Source organism: Panthera onca, chromosome A2 (assembly GCF_046562875.1).
Source record: "Panthera onca isolate mPanOnc1 chromosome A2, mPanOnc1 haplotype 2, whole genome shotgun sequence".
Lineage (NCBI taxonomy): Eukaryota > Metazoa > Chordata > Mammalia > Carnivora > Felidae > Panthera > Panthera onca.
The window spans coordinates 149371767-149389147 of NC_138340.1; the positions used below are offsets into that span (position 1 = coordinate 149371767).

The 17381-nt window shown below is 43.5% G+C and overlaps 1 protein-coding gene across 1 annotated transcript in view; it reads left to right on the forward strand.

Annotated features, from left to right (window-relative positions):
- The window catches only part of EXOC4 (exocyst complex component 4), a 750526-nt gene that overhangs the window by 624212 nt on the left and 108933 nt on the right, over positions 1-17381 (forward strand). The window contains exon 14 of the mRNA XM_060633916.3: positions 6635-6813. Coding sequence (XP_060489899.1) covers positions 6635-6813 — 179 coding nt within the window. The remainder of the gene's footprint in view (positions 1-6634; positions 6814-17381) is intronic.

The following is a 17381-nucleotide window of genomic DNA, read 5'->3' on the forward strand; positions in this document are numbered from 1 at the left end:
TGGTGCCCTCGCCCTCTGCCAGCACCTCAGGTGGTCAGGGTTCTCCACCTGGATGTATTGAATAGAGTCTTTGTTCCTGAGAGACCTGAGTTCTTAGCAGCTCTGCCTTTATTAGGCTGCCCTGGTTTTTCCACTAATTTCACCATGGACATGGAAACACTCAGATGGAGCCCAGTGAATCTGACGTAGTCCTGCCCGCCCTGATTGTGCAGAAGCAACACATGTCCCCCTCTTGGCAATTGAGGCCCGTCATTCCAGGCATCAAAGTAACGCCTCTCTGCCTGAGGGCTCAGTAGTGAGAAGCCCAGAAAACCATATGACAGTCTCTGCTACCAATTTATTGTGGTCATTGTTGTATCCTCTGGTGGAGACCTTCCTTCCTGAACACCTGAAAAGTGGCCTAGTGCCACGTGGGGGGGGGGGGGGGGGTGGGGGGGTGAGGCAAGAGTAGACCCTCCATAAGAGAGGAGAGCCCATGCCTACTTTTATTCCTTAGTCCCCAGACCCATATTTTCTTGTCATTGGGGGGAAAAATATTCTATGTGGGTCTCTGAGTCAGGCCCTCAGCACTCCAGCCTTAGAGGTGTTGCCTTCCAGCTGGACCATAGCTGAATCCTACATAGACCAACCCTTCCATCAGGCCAGCTCCCCCCACCCCCCCACCCCCGGGGGATTGGGTATGCAACAAGACCGGAATTCCGGGAGCGTCAGCTCTGCCTTACTTCTTTTGCTGCAAAATGAGTTTCTTGTCCAGAAACGTGGTCGAACAGGATTAGCAGGATTGTTGAGGAAGACCTTGAGGAAAGCGGTACTTCTGGAAACATTTCAGGCAGGGGAAGCAGTTCAACACGTCGAGTGGCTGTTACAGCACGGGGGCACAACACTGCCCCTTCGAAGGTGCAAGAAGTCTGCGTGAGTCTGGTTCGCTATATGAGCCAGTCCTGGTTCCTCCCTGCCCTGTCCTGGATCAGAGAGGAGGGCACTCTGGCAGGGTTTCCCTGACTCCTGGGGCAGTTCTCACACGGCAGGGGTGAGGCCGCGGTGGGAGACTGGGGGAGATTTGCTGGGAGAGCAAGCAGTGAGTCTGAGTATACAATGTCATGTGATCAAACATAGCCCAGATCTGCAGGTCAATCATGTTGAAACTATTTGCAGCGTTTCTTTCAGAAATGCATTTAGTCTGCTGAAAATGCAGATTTTTTTTTTTTTTTTTTTTTTTGCCTTGCTAAGATTTCAGCGGATAACAGAACTATTTAAAGACTAAACGGAGACAATTTTCACCATCTCCGGCAAAATTCTCTTAAATGAATTCTTGTCAGATAGACCTCCTTAAAGATTATAATTGTGTGGTAAAATTAAATTAAACAGGTTTTACACTCTTGGCAAAATCTCCTAAATGAATTCTTGTCAGATCAAGCTTTTAAAGATTATAATTGTGTGCTAAAATTAAGCTTAACAGGCTCGACACTTCTGTGGTTTTTTCATGGGCTCCTACACGAGCGTGTTGGCCTACTGATGATGAAGGTGGCGCCTCACACGGGCCCCGGTACCGAAAACACACAGCTTTGAGTTCTGATTCCTGTTCCCGGCTCTGACAAATGGTCTGTGGGCAATTAGCGGGTGCCTGTTACTTCTGAATTTCTGTTACTTCACCTTCTCAAGGTAATGATTGTTCTGTTGCCGTTTCACTCGAATATGTGTCATGTGCTCCTTCATTAATGTGCTCACATAGCAAGCAGGAGAGGAAGAGTGAGTAGAAATTTGGATCTGGAAATATTGGCCCAGATGCTGGGTGGTAGGCATTCTGGCAGTGAGACCCTCTGTGGTGGACAGTGACTCATCTTGAGCAAACCTGGAGCCACAGCCCACACCAGCCTTCAGACCAGCCGACCGGTCGTTGTCTCCCAGTTTGGCTAAAATAACTATAGTATCTATGTCTTCCAGTTTTCCATGCTAAAATTCTTGATATGGCCCTTTGAAAGATTTTTCTCGTTCATTTGTGGTAGGGTTACCAACTTCGGTGTGTCTTTTTGTTTTGTTTTTTTGGGTTTGTTGGTTTTAATGTTTATTTTTGAGAGAAAGACAGAGCCTGAGCGGGGGAGGAGCGGAGAGAGGAGGACACAGAATCTGAAGCAGGCTCTAGGCTCCGAGCTGTCAGCACAGAGCCCGACGCGGGGCTCGAACCCACCAGCTGTGAGATCGTGACCTGAGCCAAAGTCGGACACTTAACCATTCAACCGACTGAGCCACCCAGGCGCCCCTCCCAGGTTTTGTTTTTAACTAAAAAGTATACATGTTCTCTGGAGAAAATATAGAAAATACAGAGAAGCACAAAGCATGATCTCGTTACACAGTGCACATCTTGGTATGTAGATATCCAGTCCAGTCTTTTTTAGTTCATATAGATACATAATCATTTTCTTTTTTAATATCATAGAGTTTTATAACAGCTTGTTTTACTCGGCTGCAGATCATGGTTAAAAATAAGCCAGAGGAAACATTTTTCTGTGGTAGCAAGTACTTTTTACTATATAATTTCTAATGACTGCATAGCTTTCCACAGTGTGGATATACCATAATTTATTTAATAAATTAGAGGGTTTAGAAAAAGATCCACAGTCGAGCAACTAAAGCCATCCCCTAAGGTTATTGTAACACATAAAAACCATCCACCAAGCTCTTTGACACCCACAAATCCTCGAAGGAATGATTTTTTGTGTGAAATAGTTTTAGCTGTCAATCATTTATCCTCAATGTCATGGTTTCTGTGCTCTCTCCAGGTTGTTAGGGGGTGATTATGGATTCCTGTCAAATGAGATGTCTACTATGTATTCAACATGAGGCAGTTTGTGTTTTCCTCAGTCTGTTGCTCTCCCGTCGGAGGAGGTTAAGCAAATCGGAGTGAGCCAAAGGGAAATGGGATAGGCATCCAGTGCTGGAAGGTGCACCACAGACATGCCCAGGGGCCCAGAGAGCCCCACCCAAGCAGATTAGACTTCCACATAAATACATTTGTCTTGATTGTCACATTGCACCCAGGGTTACACCTACATGCATGAAAATGCCTCCAAGCCTGATTTTCAAAGCTGTTTGCCTCCCCTGTTGCTTTTTAACCACCCAGCTCAGAGGCATTTTTTTGTGTTGTATCTATCAAAGATGATTAAGGGGCTGGGAGAGTTGATACGTAAGGACAGATTAAGAAAACTAAATATTTACAACTTGACTGAATGACAGCCACAGGGAAGATATTATAACTGTCTGCTGGGCTCAAAGCAAGGAGGAGACATTGTTTTGCCTTTCCCTGTAACTTGATTTTCGGGATATCTAAATTCAGAAAAGTTCTCTGAGCGTGACATCATGTATGCTAATTAGATCATTGTGTCAGTTAGAAATTGCATTTAGTTGCGGGTAGCAGAAACTTGGAATAGCAGTGGCTTAAACAAATAGGGTTTCGCTGTCCCTCCCGTAACTTGAAGCCCAGAAGTGCATTGTCTCCGGCCGTATCGCAGCTCCGTGGTGACACTGGGGCACGCACACCGCCCACCTGGGCCTCTATCATTCTGAGCATTGTTTTCATACTCATACTCACCTGATGTTCGAAGAAGCACGACTGCATTCCAGAAAGGGAGAAGGCAAAAGAGGCCCCGGCCAGCTAAGACTCTTCAAAGAGCTTTCCCGGAAGCCCACCTCCTGATTTCGGTTTAGAGCTACATCTGCCACAAGGGCGGGGAAATTGAGGGGCGTTTTTGTTTTGTTTTGTTTTGTTTTGTTTCTAAGTCGCATACGTTGCTGACCCCAACAATACCAGGGTCCTTTTACTAAGAAGGCATATGGGATGATGGATACTGGCTCGGCAACCAGGGGCTTCTGTCACAGTAATTTACCTCTTGGAGATTCTGGCAAGTCTGGACTGCGAGACACAGTGATATTTGCCGTGATGTTACAAGGCCCCACTTGTAAAACGAGCCCTTGAGATCTAATTTATTTACTTCTGATCACTCACCTATTTCAATTCATTCATCGTAGCTCACCCTGGGTTGGCACTAAATAAACCAGCCATCTAAACAGGCCACAGTGGTAGAACTACTACTTGTTACCTTTCACCAAGTTCCATGCACTTACCATCACCTGAATGATTTGTTTCAAAATACTGCAAGACAAGGAGAGGGGCGCATGGGTGGCTCAGCTGGTTGAGCGTCCGACTCTTTGGTTTTTTTTTTTTTTTTTTTAAGTTTATTTATTTATTTTGAGAGAGAGAACAAATCCCAAGCAGGCTCTGCGTTATCAGCATGGAGCCCGACCTGGGGGCTCGAACTCACAAGCCATGAGATCATTCCCCGAGCTGAAATCAAGAGTCAGATGCTTAACCTACGAAACCACCGGGGCATCCATCTCTTGATTTCTGCTCGGGCCATGATCACAGGGTCATGGGATCAAGCCCCATGTCAGGCTCCACGCTGAGCACTGAACCTCCTTAAGATTCTCCCCACCCCTGACCCCTCGCTTTCTCATGTGCGTGGGCACAAGCTCCCTCAATCTCTCCAAAACAAAACAAACAAAAATACTCCAAGGCAGATGGGGAGTGGATGAGGATAGATGAACTAAGACTTACCATGAGTTGTTAATAATTGAAGCTGAGCATTGGCTACACGGGGGGTTATTGTACGCTTCTCTCTGCGTGTGTAATGACTGAAATTTTCCCAGTCAAGACTTTTTAAATCCCCTCTATTTTTACGTTACTTCCTATGAGGACACCACTACCGCCCCTAGCTAACGGTGTTCGGAGAAGCGAAGGCGATTCACACAGTGAATGACAGACTGAGAATTCAGCCCCAGTTGTGTCTTTTGTCTGACTTTGAAGCCTGGGCTGCAACTCTTTGTGCTCAAAGAACGCGTGCTTCCCAGACAAGGGCCTGAAACGAGTTAGAAACGCAAACTTTTGGGTCCCACCCCAAGACTTTTTTACGTGACCTCTGCATAAAGGCTCGTACGCACACTCTGAGGTTCCTGGGCTGGCTACGTGTTGCCTCCAGGACCACAGCTTACCCGACTCGTCCACTTATGACTTCCTTAAAAAATGCGCGAAACATTCGAAAATGTTCGAAACTCTCCATTGAAACAAAAAGCCTAATGGCGAGTCACTACTTGGCAGCGTAAACCTTTTTTATGAAGCATTTAATTCACAGCAGGCGTTTTTCTCAACGTGGAGCCTCTGCTCTAGTGCTGGGCCCTACGGGCCTATGTGTCAATTAAGCATCCTTCTGACTGTATGTCAGCTGCTACTAATCACTGCCTGCTGGACACTTCATTCGGTTTGTTCTACTTAAATAAACCCTTTGCTCCTGCTCACTTAAGGTGTTCTGAGGTTTCAAAAGCCTTGAGACTTACAGAAAACTCTCCAGGTGCCTGTTCCAACCTCCACCAGCCGCAACTCTGCTTACTCACCTGCGTGGAACTTGCCCTAAAAGACCAGATTTTTCGGGGCGCCTGGGTGGCGCAGTCGGTTAAGCGTCTGACTTCAGCCAGGTCACGATCTTGCGGTCCGTGAGTCCGTGAGTTCGAGCCCCGCGTCAGGCTCTGGGCTGATGGCTCGGAGCCTGGAGCCTGTTTCCGATTCTGTGTCTCCCTCTCTCTCTGCCCCTCCCCCGCTCATGCTGTGTCTCTCTCTGTCCCAAAAATAAATAAAAAACGTTGAAAAAAAAAAAAAAAAAAAAAAAAGACCAGATTTTTCTCCCTAGCGTCCTCGGTCGTCTTCTGTCACATCAGCCCTCTGTCTTTTTGAAAGAAAGGGCACTGTGGGAATTAGACTGAGTCCCAGCTCTGCCCCTTGTGTGTTATTTGGGCAAAACGGTTCACCTCTGGGCCTCCGTTTCTGCACATGTGCAAGGGCATTGCTGTATGGTCTCCAGGGGCCCCTCTGCCCCCTCCTTCTGTGAGCCCACAGAATTTGGTTTTTCAGCACCCCCGCCCCCGCCACCACCAAAATATCATGAGGACACAGATTTGTGCAAAGACCACCTGACTCTCTTTTTCCAGTCAGAGGATCCAGCATTGATTTTTACTGGTTTCTCTTTTCGAATAACACATAGCTTAATGCTTTGTAGTTCATTCGCTTCAGATCCCTTTTAGAACAAGTAAATGAGTGAATGAACGAGGCCTGTCCATCTGAACTATAATCTGCTCTCTTAAGAGGCTGGACCCTCTTTGCTTTTGAACATTCTAAAACATTTTCTAGCTGATTAACTTGGTGGTTTTATGTATTACGATAACCTTCAACCGTGTACATTTTTAATGTTGTTCAGCAACATCCATAACAGAAGAGGCAAGGACGTACCCACAAGAGAGCAGCCATCAAAGCCATCCCCAGCGACCATCACTGTCTAGGTCAGGTCCATGCCGGTTCCTGTTGAAGGTATAAGCGTCAGGGGAACTTCATTCTTCTAAGAACCATCTTTCTCCAATTAGAGTAATTTTAAGCAGGTATACGGTAGTTGCTAAACTTATAGGAAAAATAGCATGCTATGAAATAGCGACTATAACAAATAACACAGTGCTAGGCATGCCTTAAAAAGTACTGCCCACCCCCTCTCTTTTCTGTGCTGTGTGTGAAGTATGTTTCTGATTTGTTTTTCAGGGCAGCCTTTGGTAAGGAGTCAGAAGTTCTTATTGGGAACCTGGGTGACAAATTAATCCCTCCGCAAGACATCCTCCGTGATGTCAGTGACCTCAAAGCTTTGGCCAACATGCATGAAAGCCTGGAATGGTTAGCAGGTCGAACAAAGTCAGCTTTCTCCAATCTTTCTACATCCCAGAGTAAGTATCTATCATGGCGGCTGTTTTGGGGACAGCAGAGGAACTAGACTGAGTAGTTTCATTGGAAATGTGAGTGCGTGTACATGTCCCCATATGAGGGACGGTCAGGTTGTCAGAAGGTCTGTGCTAGATCCGTGCAAGAATTCTGCTTGGGCTGCACCTTACATCCTTTGTGGTTCTTCTAAAGGACGAAATCTTGGCTTTCCTGTGTGAGACGTGGAAGGCCAAAAAAGGTTCGTGTTCACATAGCTTGATGTTAAACCTTCGAAACATAAAATCGTGTAAGAACACACCATTGTGTCTCAGGAACAGAAAGCAATACCTTTGCCCTCCTCACAATAACTTCTCAAGGATGGAAACAGTATCTCAGAACTGAGCACACAGCTGATGTTTTCATTTTAATGAAAAAGTGTCTAACAAGAGAATAATAGAAGTGACGAAGATGCTAGGAAATAAAAAAATGGGAAAAACAGTTATTCCCAGAAAGAGATGGATGAGAGATAACTTAACTATAGGATTCAAGGAAAGGAACGTATAGGATATGAAATAAAAACAGGAAACTTTTTTCCATTGAGGACCATTGACTCTGAGAGACATCATTTGAAAACTTTAAGGCCCATAAACTTTATTCAATAACTATAAAATAAGTATTTTTTAAATTTAAAATTTTTTTAATTTTATCTTTTTTAGTGTTCATTTATTTTTGAGAGAGAGAGAAAGAGAGAGAGAATGAGCAGGGGAGGAGCAGAGAGAGAGGGGGACAGAGGATCTGAAGCAGGCTGTACACTGACAGCAGAGAGCCCGACATGAGGCTCAAACTCACAAACCATGAGATCGTGATCTGAGCCAAAGTCAGATGCTTAAATTACTGAGCCACCCAGGCACCCCTTATTTATTTATTTTGAAAGAGAGAGGGAGAGAGAAAGGGAGAGGTAGGGCAGAGAGAGAGAGGGAGAGAGAGAATCCCAAGCAGGCTCTGCACTGTCAGCACAGAGCCAGACACGGGGCTCAAACCCACAAAGTGTGAGTTCATGACCTGAGCTGAGTCAAGAGTCAGACGCTTAACCAGCTGAGCCACCCAGGCACCCCAATAAATCCTTTTTTTTAAAGGCATTAGTTCAGAAGTATGTGTTAGGCAGTTAAAATAAAAGCAAAGGAAAAATGATGGGAAGAAGGAATAAAGGCACTGACAGATTTGAGTGCATAAATAAACAACAGAAAAAAGTAACATAACAGCCATAACATGAAAGAAACGATCGGCTTTGAACTTAATATTAGAGTTAATGTTAGTAGATAATTAGAAAATACTTGCATTGTTTGGACTGAACTTCAGTGTAAGTTATTATCATTGTCTTTTGAAAAGTCATTATTTGATTAACCACGGTTTCCAGCCTAGAGATGGGAAGAGGTGTGGCTGAAACTCACAGGGGTAAATTCTCCCCTGCCATATGGACCCAGAGAGTCTCGGAGTCCCTTGAATGCTCACTGCTTAACTGGTCTCATGCTGATTGGGTAGCTATCCTGAAGGTCAGTAGCAGGTGGGGAAAATGGACAGAAGGAAGGAGCTTTGAGCAAGATTATAAACTCTGCTTTAGAAATCCTCTTGAAATACTACTTTTTATTTATACTTTTATTTTTATACTTTTTATTATTTAACATTACTTTTTCTCTGAGGATAAAATTATACATATTTATTCTCAGAATCTATAAGAATTGGATAGTTTGGGCACAGTGTTGGGCCTGCGCAGATCTGTAGATATCCTTGAAAGGCCCTCAACTTGCTAATCCTGTCATTATCAGGCAATCTGTTACAAGCAGTTGTCTAAATTATCCGTTTTATCTCCCAGTCCCACCCCACTCCACCACAAAGAAAAGTCAGAGCTAATTGCCCTTTTGATAACTGCCAAATAAACAGTCCCCTAAAGGGACCCCGTGCTTCTTTTCTCCGTTTTTCCTTTGACCCTTACAAATGCCAGGCTGGTTGGGTTGGCTTATTAGTGATGATTGGAAGGGGTCCTCTCGCTTGGTGGGCCATCAACATCTAATGTTTAATAATGCAATCGCTTATTTCAGTGGCTCAGCATTCCAGATTTCTGTTCTGTCCATTTTAAAAGGGTTTTTACACAGCAAGACAGTACATAACCTCTACAGCAAGCCACTGCCGGGCTAACCTGGCATCATCTGTTTTCAAAAAGAGAAAGATGTTCTCTGAGTTACGCTCAAGTTTGCAATTGCACAATTTAGCTGTTGTCTTCATGTCACTGAGAGTCCCTAGTACACTTGATGTCTAATTCTTGCCTTTAATCATCTCTGTTATTCTGACAAAGATCTCTTCGACCACACCCATTAATACTTTGTCTCCTGTGCTCAGTTCCATTTTTATAATATAAGTTATACTCTCTCGGTTCCTTTCACGGTGATTATTCCACCCAGTGAGTGATTTAAGTGACTGTCAGCATTTTGATGATCAGTACAAAACCCAAGTGAACTATAATCACTACTTATGTTGTCTTTGCTAAAACAAAGCACCAAGCAAACCTGGTTTATTCCACTAACAACGAGCCTAGCTCACCCACATTCGTCTGTTCTTCGAATTCCCAGGAGAGGTGCCCATTGATGTTTATAATTTGAGCAATGCAGGGAATTCTCTGATAATGGGTTACTTTGATTGCCCCATGTCAGTGTGACTCTAGAAAGGGAATAAGGGACAGGTCTTTATTATTCTTTTGAAAAGTGAACTAAATGATCACCTCAACAAAAGCGTTTCCAAATCCAGAGACTGGATAACATGAAGGGAATGCCAGCCTTTTATCTAGCACTTATGGATCCTCAGCAGGATGGGAAGAAATCCAGAAAAGATTGTAGGTTTATTTCTTGTTCTGCATCCTGTTCATCGTTTGGTATGGTAAATACCAGGCTTCGGTATAATGCGGAAGCTATTAATGTGAGAGAGTAGAGCAAGTTGGCAGAAAATTATTTTCATAGTAGAATATTTGTCCAGACAGTACAGCAGGACTCTCACCCTCCCGAAACATCCCACGTCATACAGAAGAGAGTATAGTGGGCGCTTGGGTGGCTCGGTCGGTTGAACATCTGACTCTTGGTTTTAGCTCAGGTTATGATCCCAGGGTCCTGGGATCAAGCCCCATGTTGGGCTCCATGATGAGTGTGTTGCCCACTTGGGATTCATTCTCTCTCTCTCTCTCTCTCTCTCTCTCTCTCTCTCTCTCTCTCTCTCCCTCTCTCCCCCCCCCTCCCCTTCTGCCCCTCTCCCTGCTCATGCTCTCTCTCTCTCTCAAATAAATACAAAATTTTCTAAATATTAAAAAAACAAAAAAGAAGAGAGTATTGCCTTTTAGAGGTAGGACATGGTGCCCATTTGTCCAAGAGGTCAAAGTTGACCATTTCTTCAAAGATAATTTTTCTTTTGGTGTTTGCCTAAATGTCACTCTGTCTCTCTATACTCAGAGGGTCTCTTCCCCTCAAATAGGTCCTGTCTACATCAAAGGCACTGTTCTTACTTTTGTCCTACTGGAGTCCTCAGTTCCTGCTCCATTTCTTTAGGTAACCCCCACCACCCTCATCTTCCTTATGCCTGTTCTACTTAGAATTCTTTCCAGTGAAAGAAACAAACTAACTGAAAGAAAAAAAAAAAATAATAATGCATTGACTCATAAAACTGGTTAATCAGAAGACTTCAGGAGTGGCTGGATCCAGGTTTACAAGACATGCTTACACACCTCTGCATGGTCTTTTGTACTCTCTCTCCCTCCCGCTTTCTGTCTCACTTCTTCTGTCTCCTGGTATTTTCTCTTTATTCCTTTCCATCTTAGGCAGGCGCTTTGTATATGGCAACATCCTTGGCCACCAGCAGTCCCGGGATTTATTTGATCCCAGACAAAAAGAGCATTTCTGCCAGGAGCTCCAGAAACAGTTCCAGAAAGGTCTTGGGTTGACCCAGCTTGACCTTCTTTCATGAGTTTCTCTGATTCTCCTCGTATAAATCTTGTTTTCTGAGTCTGTTTTTCTCCCTACCTGTACCTCAGTCTCTGTCTCCTACTCCCAGAACTCTTTTATATGCAGGACATTTTCAGTGCAAAGAAGCTGAGCGGGATCATAGTTAGCACTGGGCGTTCAGGATCTAGGTTTATACATATTTTCCCTCATTGATCACAATTTCAGCCTTGTAGTACAGATTCCAGATAACATCTGCCCTTTGTAATATCTGCTGTGTGTAAAAATCCTAAACAAAGACTCTGAGATTAACTGTTATGGTTAAGAAAATTCTCAGCAAATGTGACCTACATAAAAATTATTGGAGTGTATTCAATTTGAACACTAATGCTGTTCTTTTGTATTGTATCCTTTTGTTTTAGGGATGTGTTGCTTTTAAAAATAGACTACAGAGGACTACAAAGGGCTCAAGGGTTTATTCTGTCTGCATTGCTTCCTCAGGGGGCCTCCTCTCTGGCTTGGCGTCTGTAAAAAAAATCTCCAGGATTAGAGATTCTAAAACATCCTTGATTACATATTCTGCTCTTCAAGTAACCTTACCGTCTGGGAGGTCTGTCTTTTTCTTTCTTTCTTTCTTTCTTTCTTTCTTTCTTTCTTTCTTTCTTTCTGTCTGTCTTTCTTTCTCCAAAGTCCCTTTGCTTCAGTCTAAACCTCTTTCTTCTGTCGTATTCTTCAGAAATTAAATGTTGGCTGTTTTCTCTGTAAAATATTAAATGTGTCTGAAAATATTTCCCTGGCCCCTACCTGCCCATCTCTACAGATTAGATAGACTAAGACTTCTGGCCTGAGGATCCCAGTCTCTGAATCAAGAGCAACCAAATGTGGGAGAATTAGGAGCCCAGAGCAAGCCCAAGTTCACTGACACTCTCTTGGATGGAGACTTGGCTGTTTGTGAATGTGGGCCCTTCTGTAGGTGACTTTGACCCAGGCTTCTCCACCTCTGCTCGCAGTCCTCATTACCAAAGTTCTTGCTGAACCCACATGCATGGATGATACACAATAAAATGCCACACCCTACTCTTTTCCAGTTTAAGAAACCAAAAGGTTAAAATATCCCTCTAACCTCCAGACTGAGTAAATGTCATAATTTTGGTTCCTGGAATTGGTTCTGGAATTGTACTATTAGTTACACAATTATTTATCCACTTCCTTTCTAATTGTAAAAACCGTTTTTAAGCATACAGTACAGAAGTGTTAAATACATTATTGTATAGCAGATCACTAGAACTTTTTCATCAAACTCTATACCCGTTGAACAATTCTCCATTTCCCCTCTCTCCCAGCCCCGGGGAGCCACATTCTACTTCCTGTTTCTAGAAGTTTGACTTTAGATACCCTTACATATTTGGAATCATACCGAATTTATCTTCTTGTGACTGGCTTATTTCACTTAACATAATGGCGTCAAGCTTCATCCATGTTGTAGCATGTGATAGGATTTCCTTCTTTTTTATGGCTGAAAAATATTTCATTGTATGTGTATACCACCTTTTTAAAATTCATGCATCTGTCAGTGGACGTTTGGGTTGCTTCCAACTCTTGGCTGTTGCAAATAACGCTGTAGTGAATATGTGTGTGAAATTATGCTTCTTTCTGGAAGTGAAATTATTGCTAGGGATCTTAGAAACCATCTGGTCCAACTCCCTTATTTTGCACACGAGGAAATCGAGGCTTCAGAATGGTCACGCTGCATGTCTGTGCCTGAACTGGGATGGATCCAGCTCTTCAAATTCCCACTTTAATTTTCTCTCCGCTGCATCATTGTCTTGACTGGGACCAAGACAGTGCCAGCAAGGCCGTTCATGCCATATTTCTATTAAAGCAGCCCGGAGGGTCATCATTTTTTTTTAAACGCAAGCACTTTAATGCCAACATCCAACCTATGATCATTTCCGATCATCGTTGTCAGTGTGTAACCAGAATTTCTAGGCCTTAAATATACAGGATTATTGTACGTATCCCTTGTGAGTGTCATCATAGTGGTAGGAGAACATTTCTCGAATTTGTCACTCTCTATTTTTGTTCTATGGGTATTCCCTAACTTAGAAGCTCCACCTGTCTTGTTACCATGTTAGGTAATATATTCGAGATACTGCACTGCCCTATCCAGTAGCCCCTACCCTTGCGTGGCGAATTAAACTCAAAGAAAACTCAAAATTCAGCTCCTCATTTGAATGCTCCACATTTACAGCAGTTCAGTGTTGCCCAAACTTAGCAGTGAATTCTCTCACCACAAAGCACCTCACAGGACTTTTCTTCCATGGAACAACTTGTGGGAAACACTGCCCTGTGCTAATATTTACATAATTGGTTCAGCATCTTTTATGTCTCCCAACACAGGTACAGGGCGGGACAGATGTTTTACTGTCGCAGGAATATAATTTTGTATAATCGGCAAACGCGCACGCCATCAGATGGTTTGTGTTACAATTTGGTTGATTATTTGATTTGTGTGATCATTTTTAGAAACGTTCACGTCAACCAGTATAAAATGACTGTGGTTCCCTTTTTTGTGTGTTGCAAACTTGGCTGGTACACTGACCTTTCTCCAGTCACTGTTCTTCCCTCATGGTTCCTGAAGACTCCAGCTGCTCATATAATCCCTTACCTCCATTCACTGTTGAATGCTAGTATGTCCATTGTGGGGGTCCAGGCATGGATTTTTTTATTAGAATTTTTATTTCGGAAGAGCTTTAGATTCAGAGTAAAGCGACAGAAATGTCAGAGTTTCCTTGCATCTCACACCCATTTCTCCCGACTGTTAACATCTCACATGAGTACTGACACACTCCTCACAACTAATGAACCAGTATTGATACCTTATTATTATTATTATTAACTAATGTCTTTACTTTATGAGACTCTTCCTTAGTTTTTACCTAATGTCCTTTTTGCGTTCCAGGATACCCTCCAGGATATAATATATTTAGTCATTATGTCTCTTTGAGTGCATCTAGACTGTGACAGCTTCTAGACTGTGACAGCTTCCTAGCCTTTCTTTGCTTTTGATGACCATGACCGCTTTGAAAGGAAAGCCGGTCAGGTATTTTGCAGAACGTCCTTCAGTATGGGTTTGCCTAATCTCTTTTCGTGATGAGACTGAGCTTATGGGTTTGGGGAAGGAAAACCACAGAGATAAAGTGCTATTCTCATCAAATCGTTTCAAGAATAATTCCTATCAGTGTGACTTATCACTGATGATGTTCTGGGATTGATTTTTATGCCTCCAATTCATGTAGTCCTCTCTAGACAGTTCCTTCTGAATTCTGGATCGACTTTCCACTTATCCACCACAAACTGTTCTGTGTATCTTCGTGGTGACTATTTTTTAACATGATGAATGAATGCATCTATTGTAAGCTCAATGTTTGGGCAAGTTGAATCGCTGCTAAAAAAAAAAAAATAGTTATCTACCTTAAACAATTATGCGGTTGATATAGATTATATAATCTTGTGGGTCTGAAAGTCTGTGTGTGAGAGGAGCTGTTTTTTCTACCCTGAGCCACTTGATTAGGGCCTATAGCTACTTCTTAGTTACCATATGTGCTAAACAGTCCCTAAGAAACCTACACAATCGGGGCGCCTGGGAGGCTCATTCGGTTGAGCGCCTGACTTCGGCTCAGGTCATGATCTCGCGGTCCGTGAGTTCGAGCCCCGCGTCGGGCTCCGTGCTGACAGCTCGGAGCCTGGAGCCTGTTCCAGATTCTGTGTCTCTCCATCTCTCGGCCCCTCCCCTGCTCGTGCTCTGTGTCTCTCTGTCTCTTAATAATAAATAAGCATTAAAAAAATTTAAAAAAAAACCTACACAATCCTATTTCAGACAAAGCTGTGCTGAGATGAAAAGAGTTATCTGAATTTTCTTTATTAAAAAGTCTTAACCCATGTTCATTAGGTTCTAATGTGCAATGTTGACTCAAAACCTGTGTATGAGTGAGACTGGCTTCCTGAGAAATGTACTTCTCAAAGTTGGCCTCACATCAGTTGTAATCAGTTAACAGCTTTTCTCATCCTGATGCTGGGCCCCGCTCTCAGAGATTTTTCATTTAATTGTTCCAAGGTGTGGCCTGAGCGTTCCCAAACCAGTCAGATCAGAGGTCCAGAACCAGTGTTTTAAAGGATTGCTCCTCAACCTTGGCTTCTATTAGAATGACCTAGAGAGCTTTCGCTCACACCCTCTGGGAGAGGTGCCTAGACTACTGTGCTACTGTGCTTTTTATCATCTCCTCAAGTGATTCAACAAATAGCCGGGATGGAAAAACACTGATTTAGAGCCCCTCTCCGTGCCCCCCCCCCCATGTCTTCTTAGATATCTCTTCCTCTTTATATTGGGGAAATTCTCTGTAGTTACTTTGTTAGTTCTTCTGTTCTCAAAAGCTTGGGATTAACATGACTTCCCATTTAATGGACAAGAACACCAGACACAAAATGCACTTTGAGTCTATGCCAGAGTCAGGACAACAACCCACTTCTGCTTAGCAGCATTTAGCTCGTCAAACTGTGTGTCAAATTGGGTTAAAAATAAAGCCATTCCGGGGCACCCGGGTGGCTCAGTCGGTTAAGCGGCCGACTTCGGCTCAGGTCACCATCTCGCGGTCCGTGAGTTCGAGCCCCGCGTCGGGCTCTGTGCTGACAGCTCAGAGCCTGGAGCCTGTTTCAGATTCTGTGTCTCCCTCTCTCTCTGGCCCTCCCCCGTTCATGCTCTGTCTCTCTCTGTCTCAAAAATAAATAAATGTTTAAAAAAAATTTTTTTTTAGTTAAAAAATAAATAAATGAATAAAGCCATTCCTCCTACCCTTCTCAGGACAGCCAAAGGAGAAGGGCACAAGGAATCCTTGTCTCTCTTAACACGAAAGACTGCAGTTGCCAAACCAATTGAATGAATGTGGAAGTGTTTACAAGTCAACTGTATCACTGAAAATAAAGATGGAATAGGTCCAGGTGTCTGTATACTCCCATCCCTCACATACGTAGTTTTGTGGCATCCCAGGAGGCCTTTATGCATTGCCTACTATAATTTAACATTTTCTAGAAGATGGAATATGAATTCTCCCATGCTGGAGCTCACTATCGTGGGCTTTTTCTGCCTTACTGGCAAATGTAAGATAAAATGTGGACCCCTCCACATACTCAAACCTACTGCTGTTTGTTTTCCTGTGTTGACACAAATGAGAATAAAAATGTCCCTAGCCAAGATCTCATGGGACGCTGTCCTGTTTCAGCTTTGCGTTTGTCAAACTATTAAGCCAGAGTTTTCCCTGCCATAATTTCATCTGATTATTTTTAATTAGAACTCCACGCGTGCTAATTCCTCTCTTGCTTCGGTATTTACAAGTTTCAAATATTTGTAGACTGTTATCAGACAGCTCCTCACCAGGCATTGCTTAGTCCGACCCTGCATATTTTGTTTCCCTCCTCGTCTTTCTGAGGTCAGGATTTCTGTGCCATAATCAGTTTTTAGTCTTGCCAGTAGTCATTTTCTTAAACTGGCTTTCCTTCTGTGGCCTCACTCTCACCTTCCTTCCTCTATCAGTGATGCTGCCCACATTTGCTGCCTTTGGTTAATTTCATTTTTACCGAGAAAATTCAATTACCCCTGGCCTTACATCTTGTTCGTGAGTTTCCTGTCCACTGTCCGACTCCGAATTTATTTTGATCTTACCTAATTGACGCTGCTTCTAGTTCTGTATGTGCTCTTCTCACTTTTGAAAATAATGTCCCAAGTCCGTTTCCATGTTGTACCCAGTTTCACAACTAATCATATGTTTTGTAGGAGTAAAAACACCAAATGACGATTTTGCGATGATTCCGTTTTGTTCACTTTCAGTCTTCATTGTACTCTGTTGTTTATAAACTGCTTGAAATTCATCCTAAGGACGGACTGTGTGAAAAGCCCCTGTGCTCAGGATGCTCACCGCTTCGTAGGACTCTGTTGAAACCCTGTTGTCACTAACAGTAGAGATGCTGGTGCCTCTCTCATTTTATGACAAAGACCATCTGGACCCCTCCAGCTCTTTCTCCGCATTGATGTGCTGTGCGCTCTTACTGCTAATTATCGTTCCAGCTTCAGGCTGATCCATGTTTCTTTGCTTTCAGTACACTTTAAGCACTGATACACAATGGTCAGCCCTCTTAACATTTCCACCCTGTGGTTCCCTTTCCTCTCATTGAGTGCCCTCACGTGGCTCCTGACTTGTGGCCATTTTTGCCTGTCCCTGAATACCTACGATGTTCTTTTAGTTCAGAGACTCTTTCCGGTACTTCTCCTGGTCTAGGACGCATACAGCACATATGTGACTTTGAAGTCAGGTACACTTGGGGACACGTGAAGGGGGTTATATCACCACAGGGAATTTATTTAGCCTCTCTGAGCTAAAAAGGTGTCTTTACCTGTCAAATAGAAACCGTGATACATACTCCTTGTGTGGCCGTAGCCATTAAATGAGATGATGAACTTGGGAGCTGTTAGCAGCGTGTTGTGGGGACTCCATATGGGGTTCCCGAGGTCGCTACTCTCAGTGTTCTCACTAGAGCTCTCACTCATCGCTCTCCTCCCT